This window comes from Clinocottus analis, unplaced genomic scaffold (assembly GCF_023055335.1).
Source record: "Clinocottus analis isolate CAN_PGR_092001 unplaced genomic scaffold, fCliAna1.0.p SCAF_18, whole genome shotgun sequence".
NCBI classification, from domain to species: domain Eukaryota; kingdom Metazoa; phylum Chordata; class Actinopteri; order Perciformes; family Cottidae; genus Clinocottus; species Clinocottus analis.
In genome coordinates, this window is record NW_027175909.1 from 8,563,622 (window position 1) to 8,582,708 (window position 19,087).

The window sequence follows — 19,087 nt, forward strand, 5'->3', positions numbered from 1 at the left end:
GCCCCGCCTCATGCCTGTCCTTGTATCCACATTCTCCTCAACACATCACACATCACAGAAAGACTTCACGTCAGAGCTGCAGCTTATCTTCTGTCCTCCAGTGACAGTTTCAGACAAACAGACAAGAGTATGGGAAATCAGAGGGAAAGTATATATTTCTACAAGTGTATGCAATACATTTGACTTGAAGGCAAAGTTACATAAAAGACTAAAACATGACAAGAGAAGTCTGACTGGATTTGGCGTCGGGTTGGAATCACAAGTATATTCCCTGAGATCTAAGCAGGAATAGAAAGATCTCAACAACATATTGTAAGTCAAACTGTGTAAAGGCTTATTTAAAGACTTCTATGTCCTATTTCTCATTATTTGCATTGTCGTTTACTGATACCAGAGAGAAAGAATACATAGTGTGTATCCTTGAGGTCTTACAAACATATTGACTGCATTTCCAATTGTTAAGCCAATTGTTTTATTCATTTTTAAACATGCATTGTTAACATCCATATTTACTTGCAAGCAGTATTCATCTTCACTACCTTTGCTAGTGTTACTGTGTTTCTTGATGTGTTATTGCCCCCTCTAGATCCGTGGAATAGTGTGCATCAGGTAACCTGTGCATCAAATGAGCATCCTCATGCGTGTGTCTGAAATCAAGCAAAATTAACAAAATGAAGACCACTTATGAAAACCTTCCATCAAAGACAATAAATCACAGGAAGTCATTTGGATAAAGTTTCAAGGATTCACAAATGTGTACCAAACTAAATTACACCATTGGCAAACATTTGGAGAAGGAGGATCTGTGTCCAGCGTTTAGTTTACGAAGCAACAGTTTTATCAAAACGCAGGACCCCTGCAGTCATTAAACAGAGGAGGACGAGCCAACCGCAGCACCAGCTGTGACTCATAATCTCTCGGAGCCAGTTACTCAACCAACGACGGTTGCCTTGGCAAACACATGCTGCTTGAAAAACGACCACCGGTGGTAGAGTGGCACCCCCAAATGATGAAACAATAGAGAATGAGTAAGCCTTGTTTGGTTCAATGCGGGAGAGTGTGCAGGTATTTAAACAAATGGTTATGGTAATAATGGTTTAAACTAAAGCATTCCTTTGAACCCATTTTATAAGGTTTAAATCACCAATCACCACTCAATAAACATGTGTAATGCATGATTTTATATTTGTGAATAACACAGATATTGACTGACAGATGTCTTAACCAATCACATTATGCCATAAGAGTCAGCGCCTGCTCCTCTCGCCTCGGTTTTATTGGTGGTGATGTTGATTCTTCGGACAACTTTATACAAAAAAACAATGCCGTTATTGACTTGTTTTGATTACAAATCATGGCATAAATCCTGTGTGTTATTGAGTGTATGTTGCTGGTGAATCTCTGGTTTACTGGATGTCATTGAATTCTACAACAGTCATTGTTTATGTCCCAAATAAATCTAGATTTCTGTATATTTGAGCTAACATTGCTTAACGTTTAAGGATTTTTACTTGATGAGAGGGCGAGCCAGTGGTTAGTGAAGTTTCTAACAATAACACTTTACTTAAGACATCTTTAATTTGGCTAAAATGGAGGTAGCAATGATCTGGAATATCCTTCTCTGTATTTACACTGATTGTGGTCCAAGGTCATGAGAAGTTGAGGAAGAGTTGTTGAGTTTTCACAGGGACTGTTCAGGTGGGCTCCAAGAAATCTGGAGTTAATGTATGCGAAAGCACATACACAAACACACAAGTGTGCAAAGTCAACAAATAGAGAGACTCATTAGGTTTTCTGAATTCTGTCAAGATGTCAATCGTCCCACGTTGAGAAGCCATAGTTTGATGAATGCAAAGGATTATGGGTAGAAACGGAGAAGAGAGACCACCAGCACTTCAGTGGGCGAAAGTGCTTAAGAGGAGTTGATGCAATGAAAGGGAGTCTTGTTATATTTACTCTAATATATGTATATAAAACAATGATTATTTTATAGATATAGTACAGTATATAAATTATTTTAACTAATATTTACCATCACCACCAATGTCAGCAGCGTCATCTCAGGGAAAAAACTATTTAATGCATTTAGCAGTTTTTATAAAGTGCTTTACAGGACGGAATTTTAAACAAGAATAGTAAAACACCCAAGGGGCTAAAAATAAGCAGAGAAGAAAAAGAAAAGAGGCATAGTAAAAGTGGAATTACAAGATGCGTAAAATCACATTTTAAGTAGAGAAACCATAAAAAGAAGCAACACCAGCATTAAATGTGGGCACGATCAAAATCCATAACTACACAGAAGAGCAAGACGAAGTCATAAAAGAGTTTTAAAAGTGATTTAAGTGAAATCCATAATCCTTACGAGTGTGAGAAAATTGCAGAAAATAAAGAGGCTTTGCTTTAATTGGGAGTGCTTTATGTGGCTCATAAGCATTAGGCTTTGATATAAAAAAAAAGGGAGAACCCATACACACCAAAGTCATGTGAGCATATCAGCTTCGTAATATCAGCACCTCAACCTGTACTGATACTGTGCACACAGTACTTCCATGGCAACAGTGACTGAAACAAACAGATGATACAAGTTATTCTTCACTATATATGTGCACACTATTTGATGGAAGTTGGTAAGACCGGAAAGAAAAAGGTAATTGGGATTGGGTGCCCTGGTAGCTCATGCACTAAGCAAGTCTTTATCGAATCCAACCTGCAGCATTTGCTGCATGTCCTTCCTCTCTCTCGCTTTCTCACTTTTCTGTCAATCTTTTGCTATATTAATAAAGGAACGAGTCCAATAGGTAATAGGTACAGCGAGAGTCAAACCTACAAATCAAAGTGTGCCGTTTTGTGTTGACTGATGAATACAGGAACAGTCTGGAGAGAGATATTGATCATGCTCTGCCCATTTTCTCAAAGAGAGACACGTACACACACACAAACACACACACAGTATGGATCCAGTGGAGAAAATGATAATCAATGGCCGTCCAAAATAAACCAGAGAGGTCTTTAGCATGAGGTAAAACACTCCAACAGGCAACGTGAGTACAAGTGAGTCTCTGTTTGTTTTACACGATTAGAGTCATCTCATACATTACAGCTCTTGAGGTTTGGGGCCAAAGATGCTGGAGCAGAGGGAGAATCCATCTAATTGGGTGGATGGAGCACAGGACTGTAGGGAAAGCTCAGCACTAATTTAATTTTGTGTTTGTGTGTCCTCGTGTGTGTGCAGCATGAGTGACGTATTACTAGCGCAGCTCCGTCATCGGAGATGTGATGTAAACAGATTAGCTCTGCTGCCAACAAGCCTCAGCTGATGTGTTGCTTTCCTCAAGAGCCTTCATAGGGAATGAAGCATATTCTAGCTAATTGGTCCACAAACTGAGTCATGCTTGTAAGCCATGTCAGTAAGAGCAATGCCACTTAATCTTCTAAAATCTGCAGCACACTGAAATATTTCAAACGTTAAGCTATTTTGGCTGAAAAGGTCAGTTGTTTATTCTTTCTTTGAATGATGTAGAGTTGTAATAATGTATTATGACTTGTACTTGTGAATAAATATTGTCTGTGTTACACAGACTCTGTAAATTGAAATGCATAAGAGCGATATAATAATTAATAAGGGATATTCATGAAGCCGTATGAAATTATTATTAGTACCAGTAGAAAGGCACTGTTGTTTTTTTGTCACTGGTTTCAGGTATGCATGTAATGTGTAAAACAAGATGGATGCTGCATGTGATAGGACTGTAACTGTTCCTTTAAGGGGGTGTCAACTAACTTTTGCCTTTAGGGGAGACTAGTTTGTTAGTTGATCAGGAGGACAGAGTTAGAACATTAAACACTGGAAGTAGGGAAGCTACTGGTGTGTGGACTCTTTACCAAGCAAGAGTGTGACGAAACCAGGAGGATGACTCCACCCATGTGAAAAGTCTAACCAAGCATGTTGTGTAATGTCTAGCTATTTGCATGTTAGGAGACTAACCAATGTGAAGCCATGGGCTAGCGATTGAGAGTATTAAACAACATACAAACCTCTGGGTTTGTATACAGGTTGGACTTCTCTTTGCACAATCGCCCAAAGGTTCTTGAACTTAACAAAAACTTAACATTCTGAAAGTGGCAGCTATAGATGAAATGCATACATGTACAAGTAAAGTAGTCTTCCATTATTGTATTGTTAGCAGGGTTTCTTTCTGTTTATGTCTCTAAAAATTTATTGCATTCTTATATTTTGAGAAGCTTAAATGTTTGATATTGTTGCTTGAAAAAATAATAAATGATTCACAGAATATATTATGTGTTCTGTAGGCTAATTAATTGTTTATGTGCATAAATCCTTGTTCTACAAATGTTAAGTACACTAACTTTGATAAAGTGTTTAATGACATTGAAGATGTATTAATTATATACAAATGGTGTTAACATTAATATGCTTTACTTATTCGCTGAAGAAAAAATAATTGAAAAGACAGAATATATTACATTTTTTTCCACAGGCCCTTGCTGATCTTTAATCTAAAAAACACATGATGCAGCTAAACGTAAAGTACTCCATGTTCCCCATATTCAGCATTACCATTCAGTGTCAGACAACAGATGAAAATGCTTTGAGGGAATGTGTGACAGACATCGGAGGAAAAGCAAGACAACCGGAACAGAGACAGAACATTACCTGAATACAGAGAGGGCTCGACACAGGGCATACAAAAGAAAAGAAAGAAGAGGATTCATTTTCTGTAATGAGCCAGACTGGACCTGGCACAAACTATTTGCTGTTCGTCTCCCTCCTCACCTCTCACACGGACTGTAATCCCAGAGAGAACCCTTTTTTTCCTCTCATTTTGAACTCCCACAAAGACAGACCCTCACTGAAGCTGTGGGTCCGTCTGTACGCGAGCACTTAAACCTCACCTCACCTTGTGCAAACAGCACACGCCCTCGTAATTAACACGGATGGCAGAAGTTCAATCAGTTCAATGTCGAGCAGGAGATAAAGGCCCATGGGATAAATGACTTGGCTTTTTAGGAGGTAAATGAGTCATGTGTCTCTGAAGAGCCGGACATGGGTGAGAAAAGTGTGGCAATTATTGAAACAAAGGAAGGTCTCCCTGCTGTCGGACCAAGCATTCCTCACTCCCTGTGGACAGAGAGCAGCTCTTCCAACAGTACCCTCCATCTCAACACAACATGGCTACTGCTAATGAGGAGATGGAGAGAGACACCAACAAGGGAATTTAAGGAGAGGACATCTGAATGATAAATGGAGAGATAGAAATAGAGCAGATTAAAAAGAAACACGAGCGAGGTCGTAAACTATATAGATTCAGAAGACAGGGATCCTCCTGTTGCAACCAACTATTTTCCTCTGACTCAAAACAGCCCTTGACATTTGGCCAGCAGCAGAAGTAATCACTGCAGACCTGGATGAATATAAATGTTACAGCGCAGGGGATTGCCCTGAGTCTGTCTTAGTCTGCAGATAACTCCTATCTAGGTTGGATTGCATACGCGGTTATGTGGACGAAAACATGGCTCAGCGTTGATCTGTTCACCTCCGTTTGACCTCCATTGAATGCAACATATGCACACATTCACACAGGCCTGGTTATTAAGGATAAACCTGTCTACTCAGTCAGCTGGAAACAAGCTATGTACAAAGCATGAAAGCGACTGTTCCACAAGTAGCCGAGGTGGATTATTTTTCACTATCTCATCAGCCCATCCTGTGGGCTCAGCAGCTCCAGAGGACGGACGCGCAGCGCAGCTGCTGATTTGTCACACTCGGGGGAAATCAGAATCTTCCTCCATCAGACGTAATAAACCACCGTCTGTTCGGAGTGAGTCCGCGAATGCACAGCGCACATGCAAACTGATGTCTCTAGAGAAGCACACTTTCTTAGTGGGAATTTCAAGAGCCAAACTTCTTATGATGTGGCTTGACCTATGATCCACATGAACATGAAGAGCGGCCAGCCTGGTGCAGTTACGCGGACTCCTGCTCAAGACTCTAAAAACAAACACCTAGAAATCAAGAGTGCTATCCAAATCAGTATGATTTCACAAATAGGTCTGCATATATCAATCCTGGTTTATGTTCTAATGTGTCTTTAATTTTTTGTTGTTTGCAAAGAAGTGGAAAATAAATGTGCAACAACATCCACAAGCAATGCTTAAATAAATATTGAATCACTCCCGAGACCTGGGGTACTCTTAAAAGAGCATTACTAAATATTGGATTTTGGAGCCCATCAGCTGACAATCTGATAAGCTTTTGGCTGCAAAGAGGTATATTTTCGGGGTTCCGGTGTAGCCACCGGGTTTCTGGGCAAAGACTTTGTTCCAGTTCAATTAACAATTTCCGACACAAGACTGGACTTTGAGTTGACAGACGACGAAGCCAGTTTACAAGCTAATTTTGAAGCCATAAAAAGCCAAATCATTGTCGGGTGATAGCCAATGGGTTTCCAGATTGTATTTCAGCCAATGCTCTCCACCTTTGTTGCTCTCCACACAGACCTGCACTCAACTAAAGCCTGCTGCAACGTGATTGGTCAAAGCCACTCGGACCACAAACGGAAACCAGAAATTACTAAGTATGTAAATAGGAACATGGCCTAAATATTGTATATGAAACATAATACTACTATACTATATATATTTGACCATTCAAATAGATAGATACAATGTTCTTTCAATAAAGACTGTATTATGTGACAAAAAGGTGCTGCACATCTGATAAATGGAAAACCGTGTGTGTGTGTGTGTGTGTGTGTGTGTGTGCGTGTGTGCGTGCGTGCTTGAGAGAGAGCGTGAACACAGCATGCGTAAGCATGCCCATGTATAATTGCTGTGGTCAGGGGAGCTATATTTCTGTCTGCTAATTAAGTTTAATTATATTGAACATCATCAACTAAGGGCCATATTAAAGACTAATTAGAAATCACAGAGTCTGTGACAGATGTACAGATTGCCCCAACAGCCCTGAACACAAGAAAGCAAATTAAAGCACAACCAAGCTGGTCAGAAACTTTGAAATATAGAAGTATACATATTTCCTGTTGCAGAACTCTAGCTGTAAACAGTTTGGGGTCACCAATAAGCGAATATAAGGGCACTGTATCAATCACAATGTCATCCTGGCGGACCATGAAATGTGGTGAATCACAAAATTACACTGGTTATACACCTGTCAATGTGGCGACAGCAAAAAAGGTCAAAGGGATTCGTCCTTTCTGCACAGACAATTGTCGAGAGCCACAGACACATGCACACACATTTTCACACACAAACACACACACTCACACACACACACACACACACACACACACACACACTCACACATCAAAAACAATCCACATGACTCAGACAAATAACCCACACCAATAACGTTGCACAGCTAATCCCCACCAAACGAGAACCGCAGCAAAGGGAACACTACTGCCACAACAACAGGCAGACTGAAGTTAACTCCTTCCTGACCGGTAACATAAAAACTCATTCATGCTGCTGATGGAGGGAGGTGAGATTAGCCACACAACCCTGTTTTATTGTTGAGACTCTTCTTTGTGCGTGCATGCAGTTACTTGTTACATCCTCACAGCTTTGGGCCGTTTCATGTGAAACAATGTCACATGTTAACATACGACCCAGCACTGGATTATTGTACAAAATAAACACCTTAGAGAATCAAGGAATAATACATGTCTGTTGAAAACAATGGAGCTATTCAACCACCCACAAAGCTGCGCTCGACTATTTACACGATTTCAGGATTTCTAAAGTTCAAGTCAATAGTTCACGAGGCTGGGAAACCTGTTTCATTACAGAAATACATCATCTAACCAATAAAAAAGCTAAAACAGAAGACTATTCAAAAGGCTACAGTTATCTACTTACAATAATTCTGAGCCAATACTTTCAAAGAATATCACCTCAGGCCTGAAAATCGATAGTCCATTTACCGCTGCCTTATAATAATAATAATAATAATAATAATAATAATAATAATAATAATAATAATAATAATAATAATGAATGTGCTGCAGGCCAAAGGGTTTATCCTGTAACAAAAGGCAATATCTTCTCACTGCACTGTACTCCAAAAACAGCAATTTAGGCCAAACAGAAACTGACTGACTTTTATCTTGGCTGAATTTTTTTTTTAAGGTTTCTATATGGACAGCTGAGCTGGTGTGTGTATGTGTAATCTTTAGACAAACAACAAAGAGGATAAATACAGGAGGGAGTAGAGGTCAGCTCCTGCCATGACAGGGTGACATCCTCTGTCACCTTCTCTCCTAACCTCCCAGTGGGATTCCTGCTCCCTGTACCTGCCTGCCTGTCGCATTTACCAGAGCTAAAACAAACAACAGTCGACATAAAGAAAAAGATAGAAAGAAGCTAAAGCTTTTGGATGCATGTGGCATATTAGGAAGAAGTGTACCAGCGAAGATAATTACTATAAAGCAGCTGTGAATGGTTTGATTAGATACAAAGTCAAACAAAATGAGATCAAAAAGATGCCTGTGGTTACTGCTCACTTGTCTGAACACAACATCACAATTTAATGACCAAATAAGTCACTATTTTACTGACTAATTAAAACTGCTGATGCAAAATATCAGCCTCTGATAAAGGACTGCATTTTTGAGCCAGGAATTACTGCACACAAAGAAAGAGAGGAAACGATGGAGAGAGAGAATGACTATGGAGTGACTCGGCCTACACACCCACAAATAATGTAAACTTATCCACAGACATTGTACAGGTAGGAGATACTTGTCATAGCTGCAGTTGAAATGAGTTTTGGAGTACAGGAACAGTAATTGGCCTATACAAGAACTTGCCAGGCACATGTGTAAAGTAGATCCCACCCAACACCGAGAGCAAATGACCCGTAAGTGTCACCAATAGCTGGAGCTACAGGCATTTTCTCACCACTCACACAGAGGCAGTGGGGGACAGCTATTTCGATCCATAATCATTTCCAAGTCTGACTTCCTTTGCTAGTGCTTGCACTGTTTGTTAAGTAGGCCCACGTCTGCGCTCCCCCGAGTCTCCTGTTGCTCCATAATGAGCCTCTCCAGCTGTATGGCCACTGAGACGGCCGAGGCCAGAGGTTGAGCTGCTCACTCTCTCTAATTGGCAGAAACACAAGCTCACTCTTTAGCAGCACAGCAACCAGGTCGCATGCAAGGAAGTTACTTCAGGTTTATGTTCGTAGCACTATTCCATAGACACGTTGTGCTCACAGTTAAAGCCATTGGCAGTAAATATCAAAATGAACAAAAGAATATAGTCAACACTTTAGTGTGTAGGAATATAGGAACTAAAAGGTGAAACAAGTGAACTATTCCAGGTTGAGGAGCAAAAGGAGCACACACAGTCTCCCTTCATTTTAAACCAAGCTCCTAGTACACCCACCAACTAATGGAGAGCCAAAAGTGTGAATGACATAATTCAGAAATGTACTCATAGAAATGTAGTCTATGTAGGGGTAATAAACATAGCAAACACATTTCCTTGCTCATAAAACATGTACAGTGCACCTAAAAATCTAACTAATCTAACATGATTCACATTCCTGTTTTTTAGCTAGCTGTCTTCTTCCTGTTTTGCCCTTTTGGCACATTTCATGGTGACGACCGTGGCGCAGTGGTGAGCAGGGGGTCGTTCATCAATCAGAGAATCGGCGGTTCGATCCTTGAGCAAGACACATAACCCTAAATTGATCCCATAGCTGCGACTACGGTGTATGAAAGTTAGATAGTCCTGATGTGGCACATTGCACGGTAGCTCCTCTCATCACTGTGTGAATGATTCCTATCAAAGCATCTTTGAGTATTCAGAAAAGTGCTATATAAAATCAAAGTATTATTATTATTAACACAATCAGGATACTAATAAACCATGAAGCCACTCTTAAAAACATCTCTCTATGGCACTACTGATGGTCAGAAATGTAAGTGATAGGATTTACTACACCTGAGGTCATTCACAGCAGACGTCTTTACTTCTCGTCGGAAAAGCACAGGTGTTACTCGTAACACTAACGATTGCTCTGCTTGATTCAAGCGCTAGTGTCACAGTCATCATTCATTTTATTCATTGCACCTGTGCTTTTTCTACTATGTCAAATAGGCTACTGAAGTTGGTAAATGTGTATTAGTCCCGCCCTAACAGGTAACAGAAATCTAGCCCAATGTGGACACACCCACACAGTCCTGAGAGAGCTGATAAGTGAAAACACTTGTGTAGGTGCGTCAAGGGTGTGCAGGGCCTTTAGGTGTGAAAAAGACAGGTAACAATTGTTTGAAATTGTACATTTCTGCAATGTCGTTTCAATGCATTTATAGTAGGGCCAACAATAAAGACATCAGCTTTATCTTCCTTTCATTTGAAAATAGAAGCATTTAGGTTAGCCAGAACACTTTTGAGATTGCCGTAAAAGCAGTGTCACCAGAATGAAAATGATCAGCTATATTAAAATAAAGAAGAAAAAAATGATTTAAGGCCACATTTAAACTTTAGCTAAACAACAAAACTGTAAATGTTGCCCCAAACTAACCTTATAGCTGTGTGAATCACTTTATTTACATAGTTATTACAGTTCAGTATTCATGAGACATAAGGTAATATCAGTTAAGTGTTTCTATGTTTCCTATTATTCAGCATGGGAGAAAATTAAAATGGAGCATTTAAACTGCCAGCTGAGGCTTATAAACTATCCCATGAATCCTTCAACGGGGTAATTTACAACTGCAGGGCTGACTTCATTCAGGGAGGAAAAACAAATGTCCGCCACGCATGGAAGAGAGAGAACCTGGAGGGAGAGAGCCATCTACTGAAACACGCTGTACACAAGCAGTCAATTACCTATTCATGGACAGTAAAGGTTTTACATTTCATAGGAAAGCTGCTGCCCGTTCAGAGTGTGTGCTGAAAATGGGAAACAAACGAGCCATACACCAGTATTCTAGCCAATCAGAGAAAGGCCATGGATGTATCAAGAAAAAGACAGCGAGGGACTATAAATCTGGTACATGCTAACGTTTGTGTTTCTTTCTCCAGAATCTTCTTTCTGAGATTATTAAGTAAGTCAATCAAATTTTACACTTTTTAATTGTCCTCTCTGTATTCAAAATATGTAAGTCCACTTCCATTTTTCAGATATAGTTGCCAAATACCTGATGAAGACTTTTGACACAAAACACATTATTGGCATATAAAATATGATGCATTGTTGAGAAAAGACGAATGGTTAAGATTTGACATGCAGCATTCTGAAAGGCGACAATCTGATCAATAAATATTACTAATAAGTACTATTTTAATTATGCCTGGTATCCATTTGTGATTCTTTTTTTGTTTGTACCTAGGCTCAAATAAAATACTGAGGGAAGAACTTTGACTTGGATTAAAATATATGTTTACAGTCTGTTATGCTTACTTAGTTTAAGAATCTGATCTTTTTCATATCGCTGTAAATAAATTACAAAATGAGAACGGAGAAGTGTGATACGAGCTAATACTGAGAGTCCAGCTCAATTAGGTTTTCAGAAAACACATGACAACTAACAGTAAATACACAAATTCTAAACAAAAACAAGAAGGAAAACACATGAGCACGTTTAGCTGCAACCTAAATTGACTCTCAGCTTGCATCTAATAAAACTTTGGAAACTTTGCTTTTAAACCCTTTAACAAGTCCTAACAACGCAATAAGGGAGAGCCTGATTGCTTTTATGACTAACTGTTGCCTCATCAGTGTCTCTCTGCTACTATCAACATAAATCTGCTCATCTTTTTTGCAGTAAACAGAAGTAATAACAGCCTCAAAGGCATGCATTATTTTTGATCATTTTACAGCCCGGTAATTTGGGAATACACCATCTTTGCTTTGAAACTGTGGAAAAAAAGAAGTTTCAAACAGCGCAGACCATTGCTGCTTTCTGATTTGTGAGACAACTTTTCTATTCTCCTTGGAGTACAGCTAAGATGTTTAGTGTTTTGCGTAAAGCAGTCTAATCACTTGTGGCAAGAACACAAAACCATCGAGGATCACCATTCAAGTCTGAAGAAAGACATCAAATCTCCACAACAAAATACAGCTGATGCTCGGGCCTGGTAGGTAGTAAAAGAAGGATATTTGCGTTGACAAAATCATAGGGAAAAACCACACTTAAAAACGCAGTAAAAGACACAGTTTGCATTTTGTTGCGATACTAAAACTTTCCCCTGCAGTCCTGGTGAAACTACACAAAGCAGATACACAGATTTCACCACAGATGTGATGGCCAAACCCTCATGGAGACCCAGCACAAGTTAACCAAACCAAATCCCCTCTGACTAGAGGCTGTCCCTGGGAGAGGAAGGAGGGAGTGAAGGACAAGAGGTGAGGAGGAGGAATGGGCCAGCACTTGTCACATGTCAAGTGAGAAGCTTTGACACCGGAGCGGAGCCTTGAGGCCCGAACCGACTGACCCCCACAGACCTGACAGCCCGCAAGCAGCAAGCAACAGACAAGCATCTTCCTGCCTCCAGCCCCTGACTGTGCCTTAAGCCCACAACTGGAAATCCTGCAAAGAAACGACTGCAGTAGCTTTGTTTAAAAAATCATGCTTCCACTTTTCAATCAGATTTCTCAACAAACTAACGGAATTGTGGATGCATGAACACATATGTATGATAATAATTGCTGGACTTGAATGATATGAATGTCGAGCTAACACTGATCTTGAGGAGTCTTTGTTGGCCAAATCAATTAAATAAAATAAATAATAATAAAATAAGTAAGGTGGCCTAGTTCACCAACAGACTTGTAGTATTTTTCCTTCAATTAATAGGTCTTAGATTTCGTGATGGCTACATAATTCATACAAGATGACTAAAAGATGGACACTCAAGTGTCCCAGGCAAAAAGTCAGCATCAAAACAGCATTTAATCCATTTTTTACAACTTTTCACTTGTTTTTCTGTTTAGTAAATATTAAATACATTACAGTATCACTCTCATTATTCATTGTAAAGTATAAAAAGGTGTATAACGTTGCCTAGGGGAGAACCCAAGATTAATATTTAGTAAGCCTAAGTGTCTTTGTCAGCTCAGTGAGCTGTACAACACTTCATCTGGTCATCCCTCCTCATCAGCTCCTCTCCAATCACCCTGCAGCCTCTGTGTCGCCTTTAATGTGTAAAAAAATACCAGAAAAGGCGCTGGCAGGAGAAACCAATCTCACCTCAGCCTCTCCTCCTCATTCTTTCGCAGCTTCATATCCCGCTGGACAACTTTCAAGACATGCTCTGCCTCATCGTCAGTCAGGCCCGACAGGTCCAGCTTCCGGCCCATCGTTCCCGGCCTCGCCACGCTGAGCTGCTGATCCAAGAGGGGAGGACAAGGAGAGGCACTGCTGCTCTGGGGGCCGAGGCTGAGACAACCCTGAAGGAACACAGAGGGACAGAGAAATGTAACGTGTTGTTTGTGTAATCAACTCTCTCCTTTTGAATTAACGTCTATACAAAATGTTGTAGAAGTGACACAATTTGACAGCAGCACATATTGTCTGGTATGTGGCACAGTCGGTGTGTAAACATACTGTATCCACTTCACTTGGCTCAAAACCTCACATTAATAGTGCGTTTTCCTTATCCAAAGACAGCTCGGCAGCATATTAGTGAAATCATTTGTGGACTTGTGGTACTTGTGGTTGTATTAACGTTTTAAAGTTAGGGAACTGATATAAGTCCATGACTGTGCTATCTTGAAAACCAGATCGACAATTGTTATTTGTGAGCTGAGATGAGACGTAAGGTAAGAAGTGAAGAAAGGGTGACGGAGAGAAAGGCTCCAGGGCTGGCCCACGAAGCTGAAATCGGATACCGGGAGAGAGAGAGAAGCAGAGAGAGATGAGGAGATGGACGGAAGGTGAAGGTCCGTTAACTGCAGTGTCTAAACAAGATGGGAGAGCGCAGACAGTGCACAGAGCAATGATGACTCAGAAGGCCAGACAATTATGTCTGTTCTATTATTGGGCTTCATCGACAGAGCGTCTTCCTCACGCACAGCATGTCGCTCATTCCTCCAGTTCAGCTCAGGGCCTGGTTTATGACAGACTGCCCCTGAACTTAAACTGTCAAATGTATACGTTTCAGAAACAGAAAACTAAATTGAGAGAATGATCCCGCTCATGTGCACCAACAAGTCATGTTTCATTTTTTAAAGATCAGGAAGTTATTGCTGTCAGATGCTGCTTCATTTATTGCAAAGACACATTGATGGACTTTCTGGAGCATCTCGTAAATGAGTACAATAATGAATAATAATTAAAGAGTGTTTCAGGGAAAATATTGTTTTTATGAGTTATTATTTTATTTCATCCTTACGGATATGTCCATCAGATGCTTTTATGTGTCATTTGTATCAGAACAAGTTCAAATGACAACACATACACAAGTGTGAGAAAGAGCTTTCCTCACACTCTCAGCCACAGTGTAAAACTGCTGCAAGTTCTCTCAGCCTCAGACATCTGGTAGCACACAATTAAAGACACACACAATGCCATTCACAAACACTCCTCATTAAGCCGCTGTGATAACTGAGCTTGCCCTCGCCCCGGGAAAGGCTAGCCAGTGTGACATCATCCCATGTTATGTACAACTTATTAAAATACACACTCGGGCTCATGTGGCTACACAGCTTGCGTCCACACACACTGACTGATCCTACATATCGCTGTGGACTATATTGAATTGTGACTTTGAATTGCACAGTTCATTTTTTAGTCCCAGCACGAGTGAGAAATAACACGGTGAACAAAATAATACTGATATGTGCATCTATGTCATTGTTGATATGTTGATTGTGTCTAAATGTTTGTTACCTTCCATGTTTTGCGCCTACGAGCAACATGGTGCGTCTCAGAGGGGTTTATCCTCAAATTACAGTTTGAAAAAAATATGATATAATACCAAATTAATAATATTTGGTACATTTTCATTCTTTTGGGTGCAATATGAGCAAGTGGGCTTCTGGTGTGAAAAAGTTGTGGCCCCCCTGCTTCAAGTCTTCACTGTATCAGTAATCAAAAAGTACCAAAACAAATGCCCAATTTTGTCTATAATGGTGATGAGATGATCGACCCTGATGTCGTTACAGCAAATATGAAGCAACAACCGGTCATCTTAGCTTAGCACAAAGACCAGAAACAAGGTTACATTACATTATATCTTGTTCTTTTAATCCGTACAGAAACATGACGTGTAAATCCAACAACTTGCAGTTAAGCTAAGCTAAGCTAACTGTCTGCAGCTTTATAGTTTATGAACCAGACAAATTCAAAAAATTTGAACAATTCACCAAGTTGAACTACTCCGTTGAGGATTTGCGATATTAGACTCAAATTACAACACCAGCAGCGACAGGCTGGTCTAACGTATTTGACTTCAGTCCTCGTTTCTCTCCTAATGTATTGAGGAGATTAATGCACCATTACTGTAAGGCTATTATTGTATTGCCACAAGGGAAGGCAATTATTCAGGCCTTCTTTTTATAGTGAGTGGTGTCAAGGACGAGGATGGAGCATCATTTATGTCTGAGTGTCTGCCTCTGAAGCTTCAGTGACGCACATACTTGGGGGCAGCAACTGTACAGCCAATCCATTTTCACTTCACACAATTTGCGACATGGCGGACACAAACATTTACTGAAGCAAATATGTGTACATTGTATCCATGCTTCTTCTATGGAGCAGTGCCACCGCTCTGCAACAACACTAGCACACCCTCAACAAAAGCACAGAGTAGCTATCAGTCTGTACACAGTGGAGAAGAGAGTGGGCTATTCCAACAGACCAACCCTCCTGAGGTGACACTGATTGGTAAGGGCCTCAGCGCTTCAAGGCTTCGCCAATTTTGTTGGGCCGTCTAAGACAAGAGAGGTTGTGGGATTAACTGAACTCCATCTTGGTAAGATGATGTAGAAGTGAGATCTTTCTTTACCAATAGTGACTAGACTGATTACTTGTTTTGGCCTGAAGAACTTCACTCTTTTATAATGATTATTACATTCCTGTTGATCATAGTCTCTGATCCGGATTGAACCCAAGCCTATCGCTAGACAAGAATGTATATTAGATTGATTTGCAAGAGTATGTTTAGTGCGAAAGGTTTAAAAATTTGCGCTTTTGTGTAATATCTGCACAACAACCACAGTATAGTTGCGTTCAAGTGAAACAAACTGTCGTTATGGCAAATACTGAAATAAATGAGGTAACGCAGGTCTCCAGTTATTATGAAACAATGCTACCCACTGTCTCTTATTTTTCAACTTAATACATGTAGATTAAACTATTTTCTACATTGGTGCTGAACGATGGTATTGAGCGTGAAACATGCGTGAAAGTTCCTAATATTGATGCAATTCCTGGGGAAGCTGGGCTGATGACTCAAAAGATTTTCATCAGCAATGATGTTTGAATGGTTGAGCCATTGACCAGCCAGTGAATCTTGTATGATGCTCATTTGCAGCTTCATATTTTAACACTTGTAACTTTTGAACACACCTCGTGGAAAGAGGTTTACTACTGATTTGAAACACACACAACAATTGTTACGAAATATTCATATATAGTTTGGGTCAAACTATCAAGAGTTCAGACTGACACTTTCAGACTGAAAGAGAGAGAAAAGGAGAAAGAGAAAAAGAATGGCTTCAGGGGGAAAAATAGGTCATACTGATCACTCTCTCAAGAGAAGGAAGAGGAACCTGCATTTTCCCCCAAAGGAAACACTGCATTCATCAATCAACCATATCACACTGATACTAAATCATCTCAAAGACACTCAAACGCGTATAAAAACAGCACATCCTACACCGAGCAACAGAGCACTTGGCTTTGCTGCCTCAGCAGAGGCTGGGCGAGCTGAGGACAAGGCCCTGTTGGAGCACTAAAAGGGCAGGTGCAGCCAAGCGCTAAATGAACTGCTTGTTTTAGACACTCTCCATTGGATCAGTGTTTCGTCACAGCCAGAGGGAAGGAGATCAAGAACGGCTTCACGGAAATGACTATTTGGACTGAAGGTGGATACTGTGAGCTGACTTTGCAGATCGGCATTTACAGCTCCTCAAAGTCCTATTTGTTTGAGTGTGTGTGATGCAGTTATGATTTGGGAAATATGTCCTGGAGATTGACGGAGACTTTGCTTGAGAAAATGCGGGAATAGCTTACTGTAACTCTTTTCAAAACCAAAGCTCTCTTTTTGTGTGTGACAGCCTTTCTTTGTCTCTTCGGTCATTTGTCTTCCTACGTCCACCTGACAGCAGCAACAAGGTGTTTTTATACCCCCAGGATACGAGCAGTATCTGTCAAAGTGACATCAAGAGGAGTCATCATTGAGAAAAGGCAAGCAACTAGAAAAGTGGGATACAGCACTGTCGTTTGGGCTTTTGAATTAGGCCACATATGGCATATCAAAGAAAAATTATCATTTCTCCAACCTTTCCACCATTTGACTTGCTGTAAAAATATGAAGTAAAGCACCCAGTGTGAACCAGCCGGTCTGTAGTCATTTCTTTAATATCGGCAATAAACCAAGGAACCCTATTCATACTTAACATCCTCAGGGAAGAGCAGTGTAAGTGATTACACTTGCCATCTGCAAATTAATTAGTTAATGGAAATACTTTTTGAGTTGCATAATGTGCAGCATATTGGCCTATATTGCCTTCATAAAGCAATGTCAGCATGAAATTCAATAATAAATACGCATGAGTATTACTTTTCAACCCCTCCTCACCACTAAAGCAACCTGTAAGGTTACATAGGATGTAGGAAAGCGACAGGAGAAAAAAAAATATATGTCTTGAAAAAGTCAAAGTCAAAATTATGTAAAATCAAGAAAATTACCTCAGGAAGTAGATTAACATAGAACATTTAAAAGGCAATCAAGATTCAGAATGTGGATTTTGTGGTTAAAAAACTATCTCTAGAGCCAATCTTGTAGTAATATACCCAGTGTTGTTCCATGAGAATGCATTCAGTACTTCCACAAATGAAGATTGTTTCTGCACAAAATACAGCTGCTTCAGTTTCAGGCTCTTCCTGATATTAAGCATGCTGGCTCACTTTCATACTGTCTTACTTTACTTATACAGACAGTGAGTCACCATTGATGTTAGCAGTGACACCTCAGCTTTCCCTACTATGACAATTTAAAATTGCTGTTTTCCACAAAAAAAACACAAACCACTTTTGCTTTTCCCCAAGCCAACACTGGATATGAATACTGCCAAATAAAGCTTTGGGCATGCTAATAAAACAACATTGGTGGCTGTTTAACTTGATAAGGGCAGATAGCCCACATCTCTCTCCTGCACTCTACGCACATCTGGCAGTGGGAACATTCAAATCCTCACCGGAGGCTCAAAATGAGGAAGAGCCCTGATCATTTGTTACTGTTTGACATCTACCTGCTGTGTCACACAACCATTGCTACCTGCCAATTACCACTCTATGTATGCAGAGCGGGAGAGGAGGCTGGCAAGGTGAGGATGCTGTGGCTGATCTGTGAAGACACACTCACATACGTGCAAACACATTGTGACCCGAAGTGTTAAAAATCCAAACTGATGCTAATTGAATGGTCCTCTGAGTCACTGTGCATGTGGTAAAGTGTTGAGAACTACACAAACTCTAAGAATGGGTTGTAATTCTGATCTTTATTTTTCCTTGAATGAATAGCTCAGAATAGCAGGCTTATTCATCCTGTATGTGGGTGAATGTATTCCTGGTGTCTCCCGAAAGCGCTTACCAAGATAACCCAGTCTTATTGTCAGTAAGTGACAGCGTTCACTACAAAACAAAACAACAGACACAAACTGCACTGAGCTTAGTTTAGCTACCTGCGCATCCATTCAAAGTGTGCTGCCAAGTAAGGCTTTTCAGCCTGCATTCCTTTGGTTTAAAGGGTTTTCTGCAACCATGGCTCTGAGGCAAAACATGACATTCTTAATGGCTTCTGCTAATTAAACCAGTGTCCCTGTCGGAAAAGATGAGTCACATTTTGCACCTACTGAATCTGGTTTTAG

The 19,087-nt window shown here is 40.3% G+C and overlaps 1 protein-coding gene across 3 annotated transcripts in view; it reads right to left on the reverse strand.

Moving 5' to 3' along the window:
- The window catches only part of myripb (myosin VIIA and Rab interacting protein b), an 87,836-nt gene extending 74,470 nt beyond the window's left edge, over nt 1–13,366 (reverse strand). For 2 of the 3 annotated variants that reach the window (XR_011077795.1, XM_068582169.1), the window contains exon 1: nt 13,242–13,351. Coding sequence is in view for 2 of the 3 variants with exons in the window: in XM_068582169.1 (XP_068438270.1) it covers nt 13,242–13,351 (110 nt within the window). In the remaining variant the exon portion in view is untranslated. Of the gene's footprint in view, nt 1–13,241 lie in introns of all 3 variants that reach the window. The other variant, XM_068582171.1, reaches the window with a different exon arrangement.
- Nucleotides 13,367–19,087: the final 5,721 nt, after the last annotated feature.